The 24,121-nt window shown below is 45.6% G+C and overlaps 1 protein-coding gene across 6 annotated transcripts in view; it reads left to right on the top strand.

The window, feature by feature from the left end:
- DDX11 (DEAD/H-box helicase 11) overlaps positions 1-24,121 on the top strand; it is a 35,581-nt gene that overhangs the window by 6,755 nt on the left and 4,705 nt on the right. For all 6 annotated transcript variants that reach the window (XM_081125361.1, XM_081125362.1, XM_081125363.1 and 3 more), the window contains 16 exons: positions 5,305-5,553; positions 6,076-6,162; positions 6,485-6,642; positions 12,444-12,489; positions 13,455-13,562; positions 13,782-13,869; positions 14,231-14,436; positions 16,043-16,195; positions 17,175-17,221; positions 17,582-17,661; positions 18,562-18,606; positions 18,727-18,794; positions 20,339-20,377; positions 20,675-20,786; positions 20,949-21,080; positions 21,526-21,638. In XM_081125361.1, coding sequence (XP_080981487.1) covers positions 5,305-5,553; positions 6,076-6,162; positions 6,485-6,642; positions 12,444-12,489; positions 13,455-13,562; positions 13,782-13,869; positions 14,231-14,436; positions 16,043-16,195; positions 17,175-17,221; positions 17,582-17,661; positions 18,562-18,606; positions 18,727-18,794; positions 20,339-20,377; positions 20,675-20,786; positions 20,949-21,080; positions 21,526-21,638 — 1,731 coding nt within the window. The remainder of the gene's footprint in view (positions 1-5,304; positions 5,554-6,075; positions 6,163-6,484; positions 6,643-12,443; positions 12,490-13,454; positions 13,563-13,781; positions 13,870-14,230; positions 14,437-16,042; positions 16,196-17,174; positions 17,222-17,581; positions 17,662-18,561; positions 18,607-18,726; positions 18,795-20,338; positions 20,378-20,674; positions 20,787-20,948; positions 21,081-21,525; positions 21,639-24,121) is intronic.

Genomic DNA, 24,121 nt, shown 5'->3' with positions numbered 1-24,121 from the left:
ATGTGCATAGGTTACATCAAATACTAAGTCATTTTATGTAAAGGACATGAGCATCTTCAGATTTTTGTATCCTTGGGGGTCTTGGAACTAATTGCCCACAAATACTGAGGAAGAATGTAGAGCATCCCTGTGAAACCTTTCATGAGCCAAACAGCATAAAGTGAAGGAGAGTATGGTCCACTTTCCAAAAGTTCGCTTTATGCAAGTTTGTGTTGTGCCACTTTGCTCTTACAAAAGACCTAAGTTTGCCTAATGCGAACTTTCGGAAAGCAGGGATACTTGTATTCCGTAGGTAAAATTATTATCTTCGTCTGCTAGAGCTGCCACAACAAAATGCCGTAGACTGTGTGGCTTAAATGATAGAAATTTATTTTCTCACAGTTCTGGAGACTAAAGCATCCAAGATTAAGGTTGCAGCAGGCTTTGGTTTTTGGTGAGGACTCTCTTCCTGGCTTTCCGACTATCACCTTGCTTTTCCTCACATGGCAGAAAGAAAAAGAGGTCTTTGGTGTCTCTTCTCTTTTTATAAGGATACCACCAGTTCTACCAGATCAGGGCTCTACCTTTATGACCTTATTTAACCTTAATCACCTCCTTAAAGACTGTTTTTCCAATATGGTCACAAGGGGGTTAGGGCTTCAACATATGAATTTGGGGGCAGGGACAAGTTCAGTCCATAGCAATAATCAATTCCATTTTACCCTGGAGACTTCCTTGAAGTTGTCCATCCCTTTGTTCTAATCTGAATTACTAGTTCCTTAGACCTACTTCACAGCTTTTCCCCAAGCATTTCCCTTTATTCCTTTTTAAAAAAATAACTTTTTTGAAGATAATTGACATATAATATGTCAGTGAGTTTTGACAGATGTGAAAACCTATATCTTCACCACCATCACCATGATCAAGAAGCAGAACATTTCCATCACCCCAGAAAGTTCACTGTACCTCTTGGAAGTTGTTCCCTGCTGCTGTTCCTCAGTTCCCACCTCACCCCAGCCCCAGGCAGTCATTGATCCACTTTCTATTTCTGAAGATTAGTTTTATCTTTCCACTGTTCTATAAAAATGTAATAATATAGTATGTACTCTTTTGTGTCTGGTTCCTTTTACTCAATATAATATTTTTGAGATTCATCCATGTTGTTGTGTGTATTTTTTCCTTATTTTTACTGTGTTGGATTCTCCGTTTCTTGGATCCATATCTTCTTGGTTTACTTCCTTGTTTTGGTAGAGAATCTTCCTGAGAAGGGCTGTATAGGAGGTAAGTGTTTAAGACTTTGCTGGTCTGAAAATGTATTAATTCTGTTTGGTTGGTATTAATAGTTTGATTGGGTATGTAAGTCTAGCTTCAAAGTAATTTTCCCTCACATTTGCTCCTTCTGTCCGCTAGTTTCCATTGTTACTGTGGAGAAGTCCAGGGGCAATCCGCACCTCAGTCCTCTGTGACCTGATCCCACCTCACCCTCAAAAGTTTTCAGGATCTTCTCTTTATGCTTTGTGTTTGGAAATCGCATGCTGACAGGCCTGCTGTGTGTATGTTCAGTCCCTTGTGCTGGCTACTTGAGCACTTTGCATCTGGGACTTCTACCGCTCATTTCTGAGACATTTTCTTGTATTTGATAATAATATTGTTGGTACTCCCATTCACTGGGTTTTGGGCCTCCTGGTTAATATTTTCTCCTAACTGCCCATCTCTTTGGGTACCATGGTTTGTTTGGTTTTGTTTTTGCCTTAAATTCTACTTCCTTGAGATTTCTTTAACTTTATTGCCCAGTTTTTCTATTTAGTTTATTTTGGCTGTCATCTTGTAAATAGTCAAGAGCTTGTTCTTATTCTATAATTTTTTAAAAATAGCATCCTGTTCTTGTTTCATGGAAGTAATATCTTTCTGAGGATATCAGTTAGAGTAGTATTTTGAAATTTTTCCCCCCTTACATTGTCTTGTCTCATTCCCCCCCACCAATTTTGGGTTCTCTGTTTTGCTTTGAGGCTTTCCTCAAATGCCTGGTGATCCTTGACTGTCTTCTGTTGGTGTTCAAGAAAAAGTCACTGCAGGGCTGAGTGAAAGGTCTGTGGTGCAGGCTGGCTGTGGACCCTTGGGCCGAGCCTCTCTGTTGGGGCCTCCAGTTGTCAGTATTTGTAGAATTTTCCCTAGGGCCATCCAGTTTTTCCAAAGCAGTCTCTCCTCTGAGCTCTTGCGTAGTGAGTGGGTCCAAGCCTGACAGCCAGTATTCTTGATGGTGTCCTGGAGAGTGGCTTTAGGTGCACAGACTTCACTTAATGCTCTGCTTTCAGCCCAGCCCTGTTCCCATGCTTTGCTCAAGCTGCTGTCTCCAGGGCCCTCCTGGCTCAGCTTCACCACAGAATAAACTTCCTGTCTTCTGTGAGGAGTGGGGACTGCAACTTGGGGATCTAATTATCCCTTAAAGAATTTCAATTAATCCCTTTGTTTTCAGTGCCATGCCTTGGTCCTGCTGGCTTCTGGGCATTTCTGAGGGGTCATCTGGGGAGATCTCTGTGGGCACCTCGGCTCAGTGCCCTTTACTCGGCTAAGTCAGTTCCATTTCTCTGCTTTCTCTCCTAAAACTTATTACTGTCTGTTCTTCCACTTTCTTTGTTTTTGTGGGTGTAAGCCTCTTTTATTCCTTTGGAGTAATTTTAGTGTGTTTCAGAAAAGGACATAGAAGAGCATGTGCTCATTCCACCTTCTTTAACCTCAAGGCCCACCTCCTCCCTCTCAGGTCTTTCCATCTCAGCCCCTTGCCCATTCCAGGCATCTTTTTCCTCTGCTCAGCCCTTCATGCTCATGCTTTCAGTTCTGTGGCCTCATCTGTGTACTTCAGATGCCTTCACATTTGATGTCTTCCATATCACACCCCAATAGAGTTCCCCTCCTGTCCTTGTGCCGCATTGTCTGCAGGGTGCCATGCTGTTCTGGGCTGTGCCTCGCCTGCTAGTCCTCCGCCTCGGATCCCCATTTCCCCCTTTGGCTGCCTGATGATGCCTGTTTTTCCTTTAAGAGTCACCTTTTTAGGCCTCTTATGAGTCCATCACATTGAGTTGACCTCTCTCTTTTGTGCTTATATAGCATTGCAGTTCTGGGAGTTCAGAAACCTGGAGTCCATGTCCCACGGGGATGCAGTGAACCCTTCAAATCATATGTTTAAGTTTGTGCCTGTGGGCGCCTTCTAGGGAGCTCTGTGTTCCCAGCATCAAGCCCAGTGCTTGCTACAGTGTAGGTGTTTATAAGGAATGAATTTGCTTGTCTTTGCATAAACTTTTTAAACTTATCTTAACAAAATCCCCAGGAAATAACATTGCACAAAACTGGGTATACTGTGGGTACTTTATTAAGTTTATTTCATAACTGAGGTGAGCATTTGGTTATACATCCTTTTAACATTTTCCGGTCTAAAATTTCTGTGGCCTTTTTATAGAATATAGACCTGCAGGGCTTTAATGATTTTTTTTTCTTGCTGTTAGAGTATACCCACCATTGTTTCTGGAAGATAACTGACCATCTCCTCAGAAACTTCCTCAGCTCCCTTTCAGGAGGAGGGTGCTAGCTCTCTAACCAGGCACCTTGTTACGGGGCACCTTGGGCCATTGTTACGGGGATGTCTTTCCTGCTCCTCGCTTGATGACAGCTGAAGCTGACAGCTCCCCATTCCCAGGCACACAGAATGGCTGCCCCGGTTTTCCTGGAGACTGCTGTCTGCAAGTCTTTGCTACTCAGTATCTATAAAAAACAGAAATGGAACATATAGGGCTTTTCTAAAGATATGTGAGCCATCTATTCTTCAGAACTATCAGTCTGTTTCAGGGCCATCTGAGAATTTGATGAAAGCTAATAGATCCTCATCCTAAGTTAGTAATAATTTTATTATTATGTAATAATAACAAAAACAAAACCAGCGTCCAGTTGCTTACTTATGTACTAGGTATTCAATCTAATCTTGGTATAGGTATTAACCTTTATGTGTATTAACTTACTGCTTGCAGCAACTCCGAGGAATGTCCTACTGTCATTCTCATTTTGCATTTGTAGAAACAAGCCTAGAGAGTTTAGCCTAAGGTCACAGAGCTAAGTGGAGGAGCCAGTATTTGGCCCAGGCAACCTGGCTGTGGAGTCTGAAGCTTTAGCTACTATGCTCTGCTGTTTTCCCCAACTCTAGACACACATGCATTTCACCTACAGTTTATTGAAGCCCAAATTAGGCTCAGAACCTCTCTCTGGATACTTTGAGATAACCCCTGGGTTAAGCAGGCCTGGAGAGCTGAGGGCTTGGACCCGAAATTGTTGGCCCCTCCTGAGACTCACCTGAAATGAACTGCCCTTTGGACAGCAGAAGCAGCAGCTCTGTGAAACTCTGCAGCAGCCTCTCTAGAATTACTGTGTTAGTCTGTTCATGCTGCTGTAACAAATCCCACAAACTTGGGGAGCTTAAACAACAGAAATCTATCCTCTCACAGTTCGGGAGGCCAGAAGTCTGAAACCAAGATGTTGGCAGGGTTGATTCTGAGGGCTGTGAGAGAAGGATCTATGCAGGTCCCGCTCTATAGATGGCTGTCTTTTCCCTGTGAATTGCTTTCCTTCTATGTGGTCTCTGTGTCCAAATTTCCCCGTTTTATAAGGGCACCAGTCCTTGGATTAGGGCCCATATCATCTTGACAATACATTTGCAATGACCCTGTTTCCAAATAAGGCCACATTCTGAGACACTGGGGGGTGGGACTTTGACATATGGATTTTGGGGGGACATGATTCATCCTATAACATAGACCCACAGGGAGAATTCTGGTCTTTAGATCAAGAATTGTGTTCTTGAGAACAAGTGGTTTGCTTCAACAAAATTTTGAACACTGGGACTCATGGGACTGGTCATGTTCTGCCTGCACACTGGTTGCTTTAAAGGCAGAGGCAGGTGTGGCTCCTCCTTAGCACATGGGTGACATTTCATGTGCCTCATTTTTTGCCTTAATTCTTTTGGGGGCTATTTTTCTAATTTCTCACTTCTAATTATGCTAACTTACAGTAGTTATGTGTAACCTGATAAGCCAGTTTGAATTCTCAACAGTGAGCTGTATAATTAAGCAAAGAGCTTCATTTCTATTTCTTCTTCTGTCCTACATTTCCTGGCTATTGTCATGCTAATTTCCTTCCCTTCCTTCCCCAGGCTGGTCTTCTGGCACCCTCTAATATTTAAAGTCAGACCTTCCTTGAAGCTTCAGTCAAATGGAGAAGGCCTTTTGGGAAGCTTGGGTTTTTTGTTCTCTATTTCTGAAAACATTTTTTTTCCTATAGGGAAAATCTTTAAGTCTTATCTGTGGGGCCCTTTCCTGGCTCCGTGACTTTGAACAGAAGAAACATCAAGAGGAAGCGCGTCTCCTTGAAACTGGAGCTGTCCCCTCAAGTAATGGGAAGGACCAGCCCCCACTTATTTCATCCTCCTGTCAAGAGACCCCCGACGCCCTGCGGCCTGCTGGAGAACCTGACTGGGTTACTCAGTTTGTCCAGAAGAAAGAAGAAAGGGACCTGGTGGACCGACTAAAGGTGAGATCCCAGGTAACAAGAAGTAGGAGTAGTCTAGGAAACAGCACTTCGGTGATTATTTTGGCTTGATTCTGAGATTTAGATATCTGTGTTCTTTGCCTTTGCGGTGCCTCTTAGCTTCCTGGCAGTGTTCTCGAGTCATTGGTGCTGCACCCTTACTGTCTTTTTTAAGCTGCTGTCCAACAGACCTTCTCTAGACAGGGTTTGGCAGTTCTCATCCATAACCCACCTGGGAAAGGAACCTACCTTGCTGTTGCCATTGGCAACATGGTTTCATGGCTACAAACTCAATTCAGGAATGCATTTGATTGAGAGTGGGGCTTTGGCAGGGGGTATACAGACTTCCTGCGGTGAGCAGTGAGGCTGGCACCTGGCAAGGTTCTGGGTCTGGGGATGAGTGCTGGCCAGGGGAGAACTGCCCTGTGTGAAAAGGCACTAGGCTGAGCAGCCCCAAACTCTGTAAGAAAGGCCTGGTTTGGGGCTTCCTGCAGGAGTCTCCTTTATGCTTTCTTTGCCCTCTAGAAGGAGCAGATCAGGAGGAAGAAGCGAGAAGAACGCCTGCAGCAGCTCCGTCACAATACACAGCTAAAGTATGCAGCCAAGCGTGAGGTGAGTGTCATCTCCGGGAGTGGCTGCTCAGGGCCTCAAGGTGTAGCTCCTTTGGGTGAGTGGCCAGGACCTCAGACACCTCTCCCTGACCCCCACAGGCTAAGTTCTTAACACCCAGTGGTTGGGAACTTGTGCCGAGGTAATGATACCTGGGGTGTTGATAATATCTGGGGTATTGATACCAGTAAAACAGCAAGGCCTGAGTTAATGGCATGTGTGTGTGTTGTCCTTGGGGACGGCCACCCTGAGGCTGACTGTTGAGGAGGTGGGGGCACCACTACTGAGATTGTTCTCTTTCCCCACCTGCGATGCTCCCGTACAGAGACAGGAAGAAGAAGAGACCGAGCGTCTCCTCCGCCTCAGCAGGGACATACTGGCAGCAGGAGCAGAGGCCAGGCCGGTAGAGCAGCTGGCACCTGGGGAGGAGGAACTGGTCCTCTCTGAGTACGAGAGTGATGAGGAGAAAGGAACCGGTAATGGGTAAGAGCACTTCTGCCCCACCCACCACCCTGCTCAGTCTTCGTGGGAGGCAGCTCCTTCCTTGTGCCCAGAAAGCGGCAGGCTTCCTTGTCTCTCTCAGGCCATCTGAAGGGATGGAGTGCCAGCCACTGCCTCTTTTCTCTCAGCCAGCCAGGCTCCTCCTCAGGATGCATAGTGCTAATGACAGCGATAGCCAGCCCTCCCTCTCTGTCAGGCACTAGCTGCACGTGTGTGAACTCCGTTCTCACAACAGTATTTGTGTCTTCCCTTTACAGCCGAGGAAGCTGTGGCCCAGCAAGGTATGATGCCTTGGCCAAGGCCACAAGGCCAGGCAGCGGGGAGCTGAGCCTTAAACGCCCCCTCCCAGTTCTAGATTTCAGGCTCTTAAGTATCAAACCACATTGAGTAAGGTTTGTGACCTAAACCATCAAGGTATCCTTAGCTGTTGTTCTTGTCACTATAAGGCTTCTGTTGGTCCAGGTTTATAGGTTTCTGGCTTACAGGCTATAACATAGGGGTGAACTAGAACACACAGATAACAACTAGGCCCATTTCCGGACCACACTGCCCCTCGTGAGACCCTCCTTTTCCATTCATGCTTTAGCTTCACACATGCCCTTTGGGTGTCTGCTCTGGGTGTGGCACATTTCCAGATGCTGTGGATGTTGCGCTGAACAAGACAGACATGGCCCCTGCCCTCAGAGAGCTTGCGTTTAGCGGAGGGAGACAGACAATACGTGTGAAAACAGCCCTTATTTGAAAGTACATCTATCTATGAGGGCAGTAAAACAGTAAAGTGGGTGGGGTGTGGGGGTTGCATCTCCAGGTGGAAAAGTCAGAAAAGACCCTCTGAGGAGGTGATGTTTGAGCCGAGGCCTGAAGGATGAGAAAGAGCCACCTCCAGACACCCTGCATCCCAACCGCCCTCACTTCTGCCCCCATCTTTACTGAGATATAATTAACATAGCATTGTGTAAGCTTAAGGTGCACAATTTGATGATTTGAAATATGTATATATTGCAAAATGATCACCATAAAGCTAGTTAACACATCTGTCACCTAACATAGGTTCCATTTTTTGTGTGTGTGGTGAGAACTTTTAAGATCTCTCAGCAACTTTTAAGTATACAATACACTGTTAATTACAGTTACCATACTGTACATGAGACCTCCAGAACTTTTCATCTTGTAACTGGAAGTTTATACCCTTTGACCACCTTCACCTCCTCTCTGCCCCCCAGTTACCACCAGTCTACTCTGTTTCTGTGAGTTTGGTTTTTGAGATACCACATATGAGATCATACAGCATTTGTCTTTCTCTAGCTGACTTATTTCTCTTAGCATAGTACTCTCAAGTTTCTTCTATATTGTTGCAAATGTCAGGATTTCCTTTTTTTCTCCTATGGCTGATAAATATTCCACTGTGTATGTTTATCATATTTTCTTTATTCATTCATTTGTCAACAAACACTAAGTTGTTCCCATGTCTTGGCTATTTTAAATAATGCTGCAGTGAACATGGTGGTGCAGATATCTCCTTGAGACAGTGATTTTTTTGCCTTCAGTTATATATCCAGAAGCGAAATTGTTAGATGATATCATAGTTTCATTTTTAATTTTTTGAGGAATTGCCATACTGTTTTTCCATAGTGGCTGCACCAGTTTATATTCCCACCATAGTGCACAAGAGTTTCCTTTTTTGACATCCTCAGCAATACATGTTATTTCTTGTCTTTTGATAATAGTCATTCTAAACAGGTGTGAGGTGGTATCTCATTGTAACTAATTTGTGTTTCCTTAATGACTAGTGACGTTGAGCATCTTTTCATGTACCTGCTGGCCATTTGTATATATCTTTTTTGGGAAAATGTCCATTTAAGTCCTTCGTCTATTTTTTAATTGGATTATTTTTTTTTTTGCTATTGAGTTACAGGAGTTTCTTCTATTTTTTTTTATATTAAGACTTTATCAGATTTTTGGTTTACAAATGTTTTCTCCAATTCTGGAGGTTGCCTTTTTATTTTGTTGGTTGTTTCTTTTGCTGTGAAGAAGCTTTTTATTTTATTTTAATTAATTAATTTATATATTTTTGCAATCCAATTAGTTACAGAAATATTTATTTTAAAATTAGCACTTTATATAAACAAAAGAGAAGTGTGCGAAAGGTTTTTAGTTCAGTGTAGTCCCACTTGTTTGTATTTGCTTTTGTTGCTTATATTTTTGGTGTCATGTCCAAAAAAATCACTGCCAAAATGAATTTAACATTGGAGCTTCTCCCCTATGCTTTATTCTAGAGTTTAACACATTCAGGCCTTCCATTTAAGTCTTTAATCCATTTCTAGTTAATCGTAGTGTAGGATAAGGGTGCAGTTTCATTGTTTTGCATGTGAATATCCAGTTTTCCCACCACCATTGAGTGTTCTTGGCTCCTGTGTCAAATATTAGTTGACCATATATTAGAGGTTTATTTCTGGGTTCTCATTTCTGTTGCATTGGTCTGTGTGTCCATTTTAATGTCAGTGCCATACTGTTGTGATTATTCTAGCTTTGTAATACAGTTTGAAATCAGGTAATGTGATGCCTCCAGCTTTGTTCTTTCTCAGGATTGCTTTGGATATTTGGGGTCTTTTGTGGTTCTATTCGATTTTTAGGATGGTTTTCTCTCTTTCTGTAAAAATGCCGTTGGAAACTTGATAGGTATTGTATTGAATCTATAGATGGCTTTGGGTAGTCTGGACATTTTAGCAATATTAATTTTTCCAATCTATAAACGTAGGATATCTTTTCATTTACTTGTGTCTTCTTCAGTTTTTTCATCAATGTCTTATAGTTTTCAGTATATAAATCTTTCACCTCCTTAGTTAAATTTATTCCTAAGTATTTTATTGTTTTTTATGCTATTGTAAATGGGATTAGTTTCTTCATTTCTTTTTCAGATAGTTTATTAGTGTATAGAAATGCAACTGAATTTTTTTTTTAATTCTCACCCGAGGACCTGCTTAAAGGGAGGGAGGGATGGAGAGAGAGAGGAAGAGGGAGAAAGAGAGAAACATCGATGTGAGAGAGAGAGACATCGATCGGTTCCATACATGTCCCAACTGGGGATTGAACTTGCAACCCAGGTGTGTGTCCGCAATTGAACCGGGAATTGAACCCTCAACCTTTTGGTTTACAGGATGATGCTCCAACCAACTGAGCCACTCCAGCCAGCTGCAATTGATTTTTATATGTTGATTATGTATTGATATGTATTCTGAAACTTTACTGAATTTGTTTATTAGTTCTAATGATTTTTTATTAGAATCTTTAGGGTTTTCTATATATAAGGCCATGTCATTTACAAACAGAGACAATTTTACTTCTTCCTTGCTGATTTGGATGCCTTTTATTTCTTTTTATTACCTGGTTGCTCTGTTCAGTAGGAGTTGTGAAAGTGAGTATACTTGTCTTCTTTATGATCTTAGAGGAAAAGCTTTCAAACTTTAACCATTGAGTATGATGTTATAACTGTGGACTTGTCATATATAGCCTTTATTATGTTGAGGTACATTTCTTCTATACCCAATTGGTTGAGAGTTTATTTCATGAAAGGATGTTGAATTGTGTCAAATGTTTTTTTCTGCATCTGTTGAGATCACATGATTTTTATCTTTCATTGTATTAATGTGGTACATCACATTTATTCATTTGCTTATGTTGAACCATCCTTGCATCCCAGGGTTAAATTCCACTTGATTACAGTGTATGATCCTTACGTTGCTGAACTCAGTTTGCTTGTATTTTGTTGAGAATTTTTGCATCTGTGTTCATCAGGGAAATTGGCCTGTAGTTTTCTTTCTTGTAGTATCCTTATTTGGCTTTGGTATCAGACTGATGCTGGTCTCATAAAATGAGTTTGGGAATGTTCCCTCCTCTTAGATTTTTTGGAAGAGCTTGAGGAGGATTGGAATTTTTCCTTTAAATATTTGGTAGAATTTGCCAGTAAAACCATCTGGTCCAGGGTTTTTCTTTGTTGGTGCTCAGTGGCCTGCCCTTATGCCCAGATTTAAGAACATGGATTCATACTAAAAACTTCTGATCCTGCCCAGGGCTGAGATGTCCAGACTGCTTTATGCATCCCACTCAGGGAGAGATAGGAGCAACAAGTGCTCCATAAACCCTTTCTTTCTGCCTCCTAGGTTGCTTGTCTGCTCTTCTACCTCTCCTCTAGAGCCCCTTGTGAACAAGATAAAGAACTTAAGTAGAGTTTGTGGAATTAAAAAAACAAAGTGCTCCTTAGGGACCAGGCAAGAGCCATTAACCCTGCAGATTAGCTTGTATAGCTTCTGATGCCCTCCCATTTTGAGAGAGCATGAGCCTCTCTGAGGACACAACCAATTCTGAATGCAAGGTGTTTGTTCTTCATTTGTTCACACATCCAGCCTCACACTGAGATCCTCTTGAGTTTGTGCACTATGTGGCATGTGATTTATTTAATTTTCCCGGGAGAGAGAGAAACATCCATTGGCTGTCTCCTGCATACCCCCTATTAGGGATTGAGCCTGAAACCTGGGCATGTGCCCTGACTAGGAATCGAACTGGCAGCCTTTCAGTGCACTGGACAGCACCCAACTAACTGAGCTACATAGGCCAGGGCTGTGGTGTGTGATTTAAATCCAGGCCTTTCAGTCAAAGCTGACTGAACAGTTCTTTATTGACAGGAAGCTGACCCTATAAATAACTCCTTTTCTGATATTCCAAGGCAATGAGGATTTCTGCTATTTTAAAAAACTGAATTGCTAGGTGAACAAAAAAGAAATCCATATCATGGCCCTACCTTATACACAAGGTAGAGTGTATCTGTAAAAGGGTTTTTTGTTTTCTAAGATGCTTAGACTAATAATGTTGACTAAATATCCAGCCAAGTAATGCAGGGTTGACTTACCAGTCCCTAGTGCTAATGGGCTCCTCATTCATTCCTAGAAAGGGCAGACTGAGGTGCTGAGGGGAGAAGAGATTTATCTGGTCATGAGTGACAGCGTCTTTTATTCACTCAGTTGGGGCTTCACTCAGGAAATGTGCATGGAGTTCCTGCTGTGTGCAGGCTGGAGGGGGTGGGGTGCTCTGCAGAAATAAGACACACCAGGTCCTGCCTGTGGACATGATAGTGTGGTTGAGGAGACAGAAGAAATGGTTTTGAATGAGATGAGTATCACAAAGAATAGGTGCAGGGACCAAGGCAGTGTGTCAGATCAGCCAAGCCTGCCAGTGGAGATTGAGGAAGGCTGCCCGGAGGAGGTGATGTTTATGAGGAGGTGATGTTTATGCGGAGATCTGGAGGTTGAGTAGGAGTTGGCTAGGTAAAGGGAGGAAGTGAGGGGAGAGCGCTTTCTGGGCAAAGAGCAGCATGTCCCAGGCTCTGAGGTGATAAAGTTCTCTTGGAACTGAGAGAAGTCCCACTTGCTGGAGGTTGCACAGTAAGGGGAGAGTAGCCTTCAGTGACTGTCAGACATTGACCCTAGGCTTTGGGAATACCATGTCCTCTTTCTGTCCCCTCCCGAGTGGCAGTGGGAGGATGGCATTGGTGTTTGCCTGGAGCATCTCTGGCCAAGAGAGCAAGTGGACACCTGTTGCTTTGGTGGAGTCTCGCTGCTGGGATGGGTCTGTCTCCTGGCTCAGGGCTCAATCCTCACTTCCGTTCTTATTTGTTTAGGTCTAGGGCTGGTCGCTGGCACTTAGTAGATGCTCACTAAGTGTGTTTCTGGTTGACCTGAGTTCCCTGAGAAGAATGTTTTTGTGTGTTTTGTTTTTTTCTCTCTCAGATTAGATGAGGATGAGGATGACCTGGAGGAAGAACATATAACTAAGGTAAGATGCCATGTCCTGGGCTTTCTTGAGTCCAAGGCTCTCCATTCCAGGGGAGCATGTGAGAGTCCCTCCAGCTGCTTCTCACTGTCCTGTAGGGGAGGAGCCTCCAGCCCACTGACTCTGTGTCTCCCCAGACCCAGACCTTGATCTCTAGGAGCTCACCTGGCAGGCTGGGCTGGGATGCCTGGGCTCATGCGCCCCAGGACATCGAAGAGCAGCCGTTCTGGGCCAAGGATCCTGGGTTTCTCTTTGCATTAGGGGTTGAGGAAGGCCAGGGCAGGTCAGAGTGAGAGTTCTCTGCCCTTCAGATGTCTGATGGCATGCTCCTCTTTTGTTCATATTTTCATTTGCATGGAGAGCTATGAGGCATATATGGAGCCAACACTTCTGAAATTCAGATCATTTGGTTTCATTCATGTAAGACTTTTATTTTCTCTTTTGAAATTAGATCCCCACCCCACCCCCCATTTTTCTCTTTTCCTCTCCTCACTCTTCTAAATCTTAGCGAAGTACGGAGAGAGAGTGTTCAGCTCTTCTGTATTCTACTTTACTGCCAGCTCCATCCTCCATGCCCTTCGGGAGGTGTAGTGGAACAGCCTCCCATACCCAGTCCCCAGAATCTCAGGAACCTTTTCCATGTCAAGAGCCATCACTCGGGGAAATACCTCTCCTAAGATGGCCTAGCCCTCCAGAACAGTTGGGTTAGAGGCTTAGCATGACTGATGGGAGGAGTCTTGTCTTGTGGGCATTCTCCTGAGCTTCAGGAGTTGAGGGTGAGGGTGAGGTGGGGAAGCACTGGCCCCTGTATTTGCTAAGATCTGTGGGACAGAGTCACCTTGCTTTAGGCTGCTGTATTTGTGGCCACTCTCGTTCACTCAGCCCATCAGGCCATGGCATTCCTTGATGTGCAGAGAATATTTGAGGATGTTATCATTTCTGAAATCCCCTGCTTTTCCTCGGAGCAGATTTATTACTGCAGTCGGACCCACTCCCAGCTGGCCCAGTTTGTACATGAGGTACAGAAGAGCCCCTTTGGCAAGGACACCCGGCTCGTCTCCCTCGGCTCTCGACAGGTAGACAGAGGCAGGGCGTCAGCCCAGGTGCCATCTGCTCCCTCCCCTATGCCTTTGTCTTCCTCTTCCAGGCAGGCTGAGAAGGGGGAGGATAGCCCCTTCCCTGGCCTTGCTGACCTTTGGAAGGAAACAGAAGAGGGCCGGGCTGGGAGGCCCTGGTGGGCTGCTGTGTCATTTAGCCAGAACTGTTTCTTCAACTCTTTCTCCTCTGTTTTCTAGAATCTTTGTATAAACGAAGACGTGAAAAACCTAGGTTCTGTGCAATTGATCAACGACCGCTGCGTGGAGTTGCAGAGGACTAGACACGGTAGCCACCTGTACCCTTGAGCTAAAGGAGCCTCTGGGACCATCCTGTGTCCTTGGGCAGTACTGGGAGTGAGGGAGTGGGAGGGGGCATGGACCAGGGCCACAGGAAATACAGACAGTATCTTAGTGGAAATGATGGTTTCTTCCTAAAGATCCTCTCCTTGGGAGAAGGTGTTTTTGCTTTCTGGGTTATTGTTAATTCTGAGACCCTGGCTTTGAACACAGAGTAAAATACTAGAATGTTATGATGAGACCAGAATAGTTCATGGGAAGGTTTTGTAGACTTGACCTTACAGGCCTGCTCCTGGCCACAGGACAGTTACCATTCTTTCTGCCTTTGACCCCCGTACTGGTGCCACCAGAGAGCAAGAGCAGAGCCGAGGACAAGGAGCCCAAGAGGAGACGGCAGGAGAAGGCTGCCTGCCCCTTCTACAACTACAAGCAGCTACAGCTCCTCCAGGACGAGGTCCTGCTGGAAGTGAAGGACATTGAGCAGTTGGTGACCCTGGGGAAGGAGGCTGGGGCCTGTCCCTATTATGGGAGCCGGTTTGCCATTCCAGCAGCCCAGGTGAGGACCACGGAGGGTTGGGCAGTAGCTTTTGGCTGTAACTGTAGCCTAGGCCATGAGGGAATTCCTTATTCCTCTTAGTTTGGGAAGATGTCACTGGCCATGGTTGGACTGACTGACACACTACATACTGATGACACATAACCTACTCTCTCCTAGTACATAAGGTTGCAGGAGGCCCCGGGTCCCTTGGTGGCTCTGGGCTGCAGGGACTGTGACATTATAGGAGGACAGCAAGCATGTCAGAGCCAGGAAGGAGTGTGCATTCCTAGTTGAGACCACAGTGAGAGATGCTGGCGCAGACACCAAGAGGGATGGAGTAAGGGCGCTACAGAACATAAATCTATTTCCAAGTGGCAATTCAGAGTGACTATCCTAACTGTGCACCTAACTGCAGCATTTGAAAGGGCTGTTTTCTGGCCTGGCCATGTGGAGTATTATTTAAACAGAAAATCTGCCAGTTTGACAGGTCAAAAATGATGTCATTGTTATTTGGTGGGTATGATTTAATTGTTTTCTTGCTACTTCCTTCATTTGAGTGACTTTTGGAAATAGGATATTATTTGTGGAGAATTCCATATAATCAAGAAAAGGTTAATGTCAATTTCAAAAGACGCAGGGAACTGTGTTAGTAATAATTTTACCTGGCACTAACTGCTCATCAGTCTATTACCCTGACCTCTGTGTGTGGGACTCAGAGAAATCCAGGAGCCCTCCCAGCCTCACAGCGCTCTCGTGCCCTTCCCAGGATCTGTTCGCACAGCGGAGGGTTATCATTATAGACACTGCCAGTGCAGTAAGAGGTCCTGAAGTTTTCATGACCTTGACTTAAGGCACTTTTCAAAGTCTCATTTTTGCTTTTATGGTATACCATTGAACTGGCTAAAGCAGATACTTTCCATATTCTACACCTGGGGACACTGGGTTCCAGAAAGGTTAAGTGGTTTATCTATTTCCACAGCAAGTGAGTAGTGGAACCATAGTAAAATCTGGGTCTTAAATTTCTAGTTTTCTGGATCTTCACTTTGTTTATCAGTATCCTTTTAACTGGAAAGTTGTCATAGCACCAGAGCCACTAAAAGATTTATGGAGTGTTTTTATTTTTGTTACCCCAACCCCACTTCTTAACCCTATTTTAGAGTTTATCAAGTACATTTTACAGATAAGGAAAACGAGGCTCATACAGGTTAAATGACTTGCCTAGAATCACACAGCTGGGAAGTGGCAGCTCCAGGACCAGAACCCTGGGCTACCTTCTGGTACACCAGTGTTTTTCAGTGTTTTGAGGAAACCTAGGTGCCTCAGGGGCTACCTTGGGGGCATGGACAAGGCTAAGCAGCAGGGGTCCACTCCCAGGCCCCCATCCCTGCCCTTGGTTCAATCAGAAGTCAGGTCAGCTTCACTTTTGTTTCATATATTTGACGTTCCACATAGAACTTTTGAAGAAAGAGTCTGTTGCTAGAAGCACAGTACAATACTACAGCTTTCTCTCTACACCTGTTCTGGGCAGGAAATAAAACTGTTCACACCACGAACTTAGAGCAGGCTGGGAGATGCTGTAGGAGTGATTCGCACCACCACTCACGTGGCCACCATCTCCTCCCAGGTGGTGGTGCTGCCCTATCAGATGCTGCTGCATACGGCCACCCGGCAGGCTGCAGGGATCCGGCTACAGGGCCAGGTAGTGATCATCGACGAGGCGCACAACCTGATCGACACCATCACAGGCATCCACAGTACAGAGGTCAGCGGTTCCCAGGTAGGTCGGCCTCTCCGTGCCTGGGCCAGGGCTTGTCATGGGGCAAAGGGACATTTCTCTAACTGCTAGACCTTGGATTCCTCCAGAGATAGAGCTTGGTGGAGGTGCACTGCGTCAAGGCAGTGGCCTCATGAGAGGTGACTCTGCTTTCCAGTGGATTTCAGAACTATGGGATCCTGCTCAGGCAAAGGGGCTTGTGCCCTTGATCGTCACTGGCCTGTGTTCTGAGCCCCTCTAGCCCAGGATGCTACTAACTGCTTCTCCATGATCATGGCTTGAGAGAAGCAGGGTCCTCATGTAGCTGGGTGTCATTATTGGTACTGCTTTGAGGGGATTTAACTGAGGAATGCTCAAGATTTCTGAAAACTATTTATTACCTATTATGTGCCATGCACTATAGGAGGTATATCTGATCTTCACACCTGTTCTACACTGGGCTGGTATTCCTATTTTACATTGAGAACTCAGAGATTTCGAGAGATTTAAGCAGTGCCTAAGGTCACACAGCTAGTAAGTGGGGAGCTGGGATTTGGCCCCTGGTTTGTGACCCTGAAACCCACATGACATCCCACCGCCTCTATTGACCAATGCCTGGGTTGACCTTAGGCCAGGATGTGATGATTACCTTGAACTATCACTCTTAGTAGGTAACATGTCTTTTCCAACCCCAGTAAAAACTAGCAGGGAGCTTCATTACCTCTCCCTGCCTGGGACAGATTCAGCCTTTTGCTTTTTCCCTGGCACAAAGTAGACACTGCAGCAGAACCTGTCTTCCTTTCCCTCTGTCAGGTCTCACCAGCCTAAGGGCCTTTAAAACCCACACATTTTGTCTGTATCAGCCCTACTCCCCTCACACTGATTGCCTCCTGTGTGTCCTGGATTGGCATTTTCTAGGCACAATCTAAGAAGTCCCTGGCACAGTCCTGGGCCACTTGCCTAGAGTCTCATCTGCCTTCATGCCCATTTCTTCTCTCCCTAGCTCTGCCAGGCACATTCCCAGTTGCTCCAGTACATGGAACGATACAGGTGAGACACTACCTCCCGAGGGGGAAGGGAAAATCCTGCTCAGCCTCAGCACCCCTAAGCCAGCCTCTGAGAGGAAGCACTTGGGTTGGCATCTCTGGCTGGGCACCGTGCAGAATGGCCCATCGTGTTGCTGTCTCTTGGTTCATCATGGCGTGGGTGCACCCACATAGGCCAAGGGTACTCAGGACCCAGCGCCTGGCTCTGAAGACCTTGGGCTATGGCTGGCCTCTTTTCCTGGGAGAGTGTTTAGTAGCTCATGACCCAGTTTGAAAGACACCAGACAGAAAGGCCTCAGCTTGGGGCACTTATAAGGGAAGGTGCTGGAGTAACCCCACTTGCTGCCCATTGGTTTGTCCTCAGGAAACGTTTGAAGGCCAAGAACCTGATGTACATCAAACAGATCCTGTACCTATTGGAGAAGTTTGTGACTGTGCTGGGTGGTAAGGAGCACTGTGCCTGTCCTAAGCTCAGGTCACTGGACTTGGTTCTCTGGACACCATCAGGGCATCTGGGTTTTCTGTGTCCTCAGATTGTCTTGGCTTTTGATTCAGAAAAATTCTCATTTTTTATAGCATAGTTGTATTGATTTTTTTTAGAACCCTGGTTTATTTGCCACTGTTCTGAGGTGGTAATAATATAATATTATAATAAATATAATATAAAATATAATATAATGCAATTGTATGACATTTTATGGACTAGTGATAACAACTTGGAGCTCTCCTGTGAGGAAGGCAGCATGGGCATGCTGACCCTCAGTGACAGATGAGTGAATGAAAGCTGAGAGCCTCTGGTTCCTGAGCGCAGTGAAGGGAATTAGAACCCGCTGGCTCCAGTTCCCATTCGTCTTTCCAGCTTTCTGTGCAGAACCTCTTTCTTTCCTCGGGGATCTCTTTGAAGGCTTTCATAGAAGTGGAAGTCCACGATGCCAGCGGCGGGCAGGGTGTGTGTGTTCTGGAGGGGTTTTGTCTCATGTTGGTGCTCTTCGCTTCCATCTCTGCCTTGCCATTGTCACAGTGCAGAATGGGGTGGCTGCTCTGTACCTGCCTCCTTGGAGGAGGTGTGGAAAGAATGAAATCACAAGGCCTTGGGCCTAGTAAGCGCAACTAGACATGCCCAGCCCTCTGCCTTGCTCCATCTTTCTTGTTTACATATCACACATGTGGGTCAGACTTTGGGGCTTCCTGCAACCGCCTGTCCTCAGTGGGGGTCTAGGGGTTCTAAAAATAGCAAAAAGTCTGTTCGAATACAAATGTTCTTACTTGACTAGCACAGTGTAGAGTGTGAGAAGATGGTGGGCCAGAGGACCACCATCCTGACCTGTTTCAATTCTCTTTTAGGGAACATTAAGCAAAATCCCAATACACAGAGCCTCTCACAGACAGGTAAGAGGGTGGTCTTCATGGGCCCAGAGCTGGTCTGAGCCAGTTCTGAGCTTCCCTCTGGGACCCCAAACCTTCAGTCTTCAGAGCAGGACCCCAAGGCTCTTGTTTGTTTACCCTTAGGGACAGAGCTGAAGACCATCAATGACTTCCTCTTTCAGAGCCAGATCGACAACATCAACCTGTTCAAGGTAGAGGTTTTACCTGTTCACATTAGCTCATCACATCTTATCCTTACCACCACGTGTGGGCAGAACGCTATGTTAACACTGTGGAAGAAATAAAAAGTAAATTCCTTCTGCCCTCAGGTAGTCCAGAGGGCTGAGGGTCTACAGCACAGACATGCCATTAACCCTTAAAAAAGCAGTGTGTCAGCAAAAAAAGTCCTCAACTAGGGCCAAAGGGTCATAGATATGAGGGAGAAAAGGTGCCTTCCTTTGTACCTAGTAAGCACAACTAGAGACGCCCGGCCCTCCGCCTTGCTCCATCTTTCTTAGGGCGCAGTCTGCCTTGGGCTGCTGGACCGAGCAGGAGGATAATTTTGTGAGCATTATCCTGCTGTTAGGCTGAGGTGAGGGAGGGCATAGCGGGCCACTCTGCTTAACCATTCTTGTCTTTCCACTCCAGCTGTGTGATTGCAGCCTCAGGTCCTCGCTTGTTCCAGGCCTATGTATTCGGTGCTCTCCCAGGTGGCGTACAGCCACTGTTGCTAGACTCACAGCCTTATGATTCTAGTTTCCTAACAGTAACAGAGCAATTACTGTGTTTGAGGCGGTGCACCAGGTTCTGTGACTCCAGGGTAGGGTGTGCCATCACCATTCTAGAGCAGAGGAAACCAAGGCTCAACAAGGACACCACACACAGGCCACACATGAACAAATGGTGCATGGCAGAGCTGGCATGGGACCCAGCCTCACAGACTCAAGACCCTGCTTTTTTCCCATCGTGCCTTTCCTTTTCAAACCAGCCTGCCCCTAACGGGTCATGGTTACTGCCATTAGCCCCTTCAAACAGGCTGGCAGTCCTGTCATCTTTGAGTCCTTTCTTCCATTGGGTCCCTCATCCAAACAGTTGCCAGACCCAATAGCCTGAAATAGCTGTTGAATTTATCCCACCTTTTCATTTCCATGGCTGCTACTTCAGCTCAGGCTTTTTCTTTTGTCTTCTTTCTGGTTGTCTTGACTTCATTCTTTCTGCCTTCTAATGGCTTTTACAAATTGCAGCCTAGTGAATCTTAATGGAAAGACACCGTTCTTTTCAGAACTCTTTAGAGGCTCCAAAGTCATCACCTTGCATTCCAACCTACACATCAGCCAACTGCCCTCCAGTTGTTGCCTGAACAAGTCCCAGGCTTCACCTCCTTTGTGCCTTTGCTCACAGGACTTAAAAAAAACCCCTCTTAATCCTTCAAAGGTCTAGCTTAGGTGCTATCATGATGAAGGAAAGCAGAGGGGACAGCCCTCACCGAATGCCTTTGGGAGGGTTGGAGCCATGCATACCTATTTGTGAGGAGGCCACCTCGGGGCCTGGCAGAGGCTCTCGTGGGAGAGTACCATGTGGTGTGGAAACAGTGGGGGAGGAGTGACCTCAGAGGGTGACATGGTTGGCCTCAGGAGGCTTTGAGCTTCTTGGGAGGTGGTGGTGACTCATGCTCCCTGGGTTTTGGAAAGTGGTTATCTTTGTTTTCCAGCCTGATTGAGTATTCCATGTGCCTACGGTGGGTTTGGTTTTGCAGGTGCGGCGCTACTGTGAGAAGAGCATGGTCAGCAGAAAGGTACGGCTGCCCTTCCTTGGGGCCTAGGTGGGGTCCAGCAGCGCCCCTGCTTGCTGCCCTCACACTGCCTTTCTCTCTCCTGCCCTGTGGTAACTCAGAGTCACTCTCATCTCCATTGCCTTCACTGTGGAGCAGCCTTGCTGGGGTGGGTAGAGGCTGCCAAAATGTGTGGTGTTGGGGCAGTGGGGGTGGAGGGGCTGGTTGAGATGCAGATGAGAGTGGGGAGCCTCTTGTCCACCCCGGACTCCCTCGCTACTGCTGCCTTCATTCGTCATTGTTGTTCTCATTCCTTCTCAGCTCTTTGGCTTCACAGAAAGGTATGGGGCAGTCCTTATGCCCCCCAAGGAGCAGCCCAGACTGGCTGGGTTCCAGCACTTCCTACAGAGCCTGCAGCCCGGGGTTACTGAAGGTGAGTCAGGAGGGTGGGGGCTGGGCTGCAGGCCCTGGGTGAGAATGTTCCTCCCTCATGCATGGACTCATCTTCCCCAGAAAACTGCTTTAGTCCAACTGCAGGGAGGCCCTCTGGCTGGCCTTGTCCGTGGTCCCAGACTCTTCCTTCTGCTCTGTGTAGCTCCCACAGCCCCTGTGGAGGAGGGGGAGGCCAGGGCACCACGGCCTGCTTCCCCGCTGATGCACATCGAAGGCTTCCTTGCAGCTCTCACAACTGCCAACCAGGACGGCAGGGTCATCCTGAGCCGCCAAGGTAATCTGGGCTCCTGGAGCTGGGAGGCCAGAGCATGAAAGGAGCCTTTGCTTCAGTCCCGGCACCTCCCTGGGTCAGGACGAGGAAACAGGGTGGTGACCTGGGCAGGTGGTGTGGGTAGTGAGGAGGGATGCAGATGTATGGGATGGTCGGTCATTTCTGGCAAGGATGGGAGAGAAGCCACGTAGCCTAATGGCTAAGGTAACGAGCTCTGGTTTGAGTCTTGGTTCCATCCCCTACGAGCTGCATGTCTTGGACCAGTTTCTTTGTCTCTGAGCCGCAGTTTCCTCATGCGAAAAGGGAACTAATAGTACTGTCTACCTCAGGGTTGTCCCGGAGATTAAGTGGGATTTAATTTAAAGAGAAAGTGATATTTCTTGTGCCTCCTACATGGACCCAGCTGGAGGTCCCCTTTGCCTCCCCTTGTCTTTTGTCTTTTTATCAGGCAGCCTCAGTCAGAGCAGCCTGAAATTCTTGCTGCTGAATCCAGCTGTGCCTTTTGCCCAGGTGGTGAAGGAATGCCGGGCAGTGGTCATTGCCGGGGGCACCATGCAGCCGGTAAGGACACCAGACCCAGCCTCTTGTGCCCGGGTGTGGATGGGACAGTGACAAGGGAAGGGTGAACAATCAGGCCTTAGGTTCCCAAATCAGAAAGGAGTTGGCTTGAGCAGGCCAAGCATTGTCCACCAGGTGGCATTGCTGTACTGTCTCACTACCCTGGGCCTTTCAGGCTGTGGGGACATGGGGCACTGCCACTGCTCCTGTGTGTCATGTGTCCATACAGTGGCATCATACTTTTCCAGAGAAAGTCCTTCTAGAGGTTGTTCTTCTCACTCTGGTACCTTAGTGCCATGCCCTCCTGTGCCCACCACAGATAAAACCTTCCCTCTCTTTTATAAATTTAAATATATTTTTAGAAAAGTATTATATTTCCATTGTAGAAAGCAGAGACGAGCAAAAACAGGAAAAAGGGTCATAATTTTACCAGCAAAAGATTCATGTTGGTGCATATCATTATAATAGTCTTCATATGTGTAATTTTTACAACATACATACATATTTTAAAGACAAAAATATGGTATTATCTGTATATGTTGTTACAATTTATTTTTTTTCACTCAGCAACGAAATGACATGCACATTTTTTTCTTGTCAGCAAATAAGCATTTATTCTGCCATACTCTGGCTGTACTTTATCCTATTACATGAATATATTATATTTTATGTAACCACTCTTCTTTTGTTAGGTTTTTAGGTGATTTCTAAAACAATAAAGGGTCATATAACCAGTCCCTGCACAGTGGTTCTTTCCGTAAGAAACGTCCTAGAACAGGACTTACTGCATGAAAAGCTACTCAGCGTCCTCAAGCAGTCTGTTCCCAACCTCAGCTGCCTGTTAGATCACCCCTGTAGCTTTATTATTTTTCCATTTTTTCATGTGTATAGACTTGCAGTTTTTTTCATTCATGTATTAAAATAATTTATAGTCATTATGGGTTGATGCTCAGATTGTCTCAAATGTGGCCTGTGGGAGCCCCCTTGCGGGCTCTGGTCCCTTTGATGTGGCCCTCTTAGTCTTGGAAGGCTGCTTTCTGGCAGAACAAAACATCCCAGGCCACCTGATGCTTTCTTTGCCCCAGATCTGGAATCATTTATTTCTCCAAGGTGCCCTAGTTTCCTTTATTGGGGATGTGTATTAGAAACCAAGATCTGGGTGCTGGGGTGTGTGCAGTGTTCCCAGGTAATTATTGTTTATGGGCCTTTTTAGTACAGACCTAGGAAGTATGTTTTCAGACATCATGAGTCCATATTGATATTCCTAAGTCAAAATCAGTCAATTTATTTAACCTTGTGCTGTATCTCATTTTCTTGAGCTAAACTTTTGGTTTCTTATATTAACATAGTTATTTGCCCTCTCCCACAATATACTTAGAATAGTGTCAAAAATATAATACCAATATTCTAACAATAACCTATTGATTAAAGTTTTCTTTGCATTTTTTTTTTTTCCTTTGAGTATATCCTGCTAAGGATATGTGTCACCATGGATGTGAAGCCACTTGGTATCAGGCTTTTCTGTGAGCTTATGTTGTGAATTTGATAGATAGCTAGGCTTCCTTTGTTTCTGTTTGTCTTCAGTTTTAGAGTTTGCCTTTTTGTTGACTTAATTCTGTTTTTTAAATATGTAAACCTCTGTATGGTTCAAAAGTCGAATCTGTATGGTATAAAAAGATCAGAAAGTCTCACTTCCATCCCTTCCCAGCCTGTTCCCCATTCCGTAGGTAAGCATGTATTATCGCTGCTATCCTTTCACTGATCCATGTTTTATTTTTTTGTCAAAATAAGCAGGTGCATGTACTTACTCTTTTTTCCTTTGCTTTCTTACTTACATCAAAGATGGCATAATCAGCTTCTATTTACCAGCATGTTCTGGTGATCACTCCATATCAGCACACAGGGATCCTTTTGTTGGCTGCATAGTTTTCTTTGGGTGGATGCAGCATAGCTCAGTTGACCAGTCCCTCTGGAAGGACAGTCTTGCCCTCACAAATAACTTCCCAAGAAATATCCTTGCATATGTGTCATTTGGTTTGTTGAGCTGTATCTCCAGGAGAGACTCCTAGATATGAGATTGCTGGGTTAACAAGTCAAAATGTATCTAATTTGTTCAATTGTCAGATCCCCCTCTGGCTGCAGTAGTACTATTCTGTAGCTCACCAGCAATGTATCAGAATGCCTGTTTCTCCACACAGTGATCAAACTTTTGGATTTGCCAATTTGATAGGTGAAAAACCTGGATGGAGCTCTTTAAAAATACAAAAACATACTCCTCTCCCTAGAGATTCTTATTCAATAGTTTGGGCTGGGGCCTGGCCGCGCGTGCGCGCGTGCGCGCGTGCGTGTGTGTGTGTATTTATTTATTTATTTATTTATTTGTATATATTTTTTTAAATTCCCACTGGTGATTGTGTTGCATACCAGGGCTGAACAACCACTGTGCCAAATTTGCCTAATTTCCTTTGCTATTCCCACAAATAGTT

The sequence above is a fragment of the Miniopterus schreibersii genome, assembly GCF_964146895.1.
Source record: "Miniopterus schreibersii genome assembly, chromosome: 2".
Classification (NCBI taxonomy): Eukaryota; Metazoa; Chordata; class Mammalia; order Chiroptera; family Miniopteridae; genus Miniopterus; species Miniopterus schreibersii.
The sequence above is the reverse complement of the archived record's forward strand: the minus strand, read 5'-3'. Positions and strand labels throughout refer to the sequence as shown.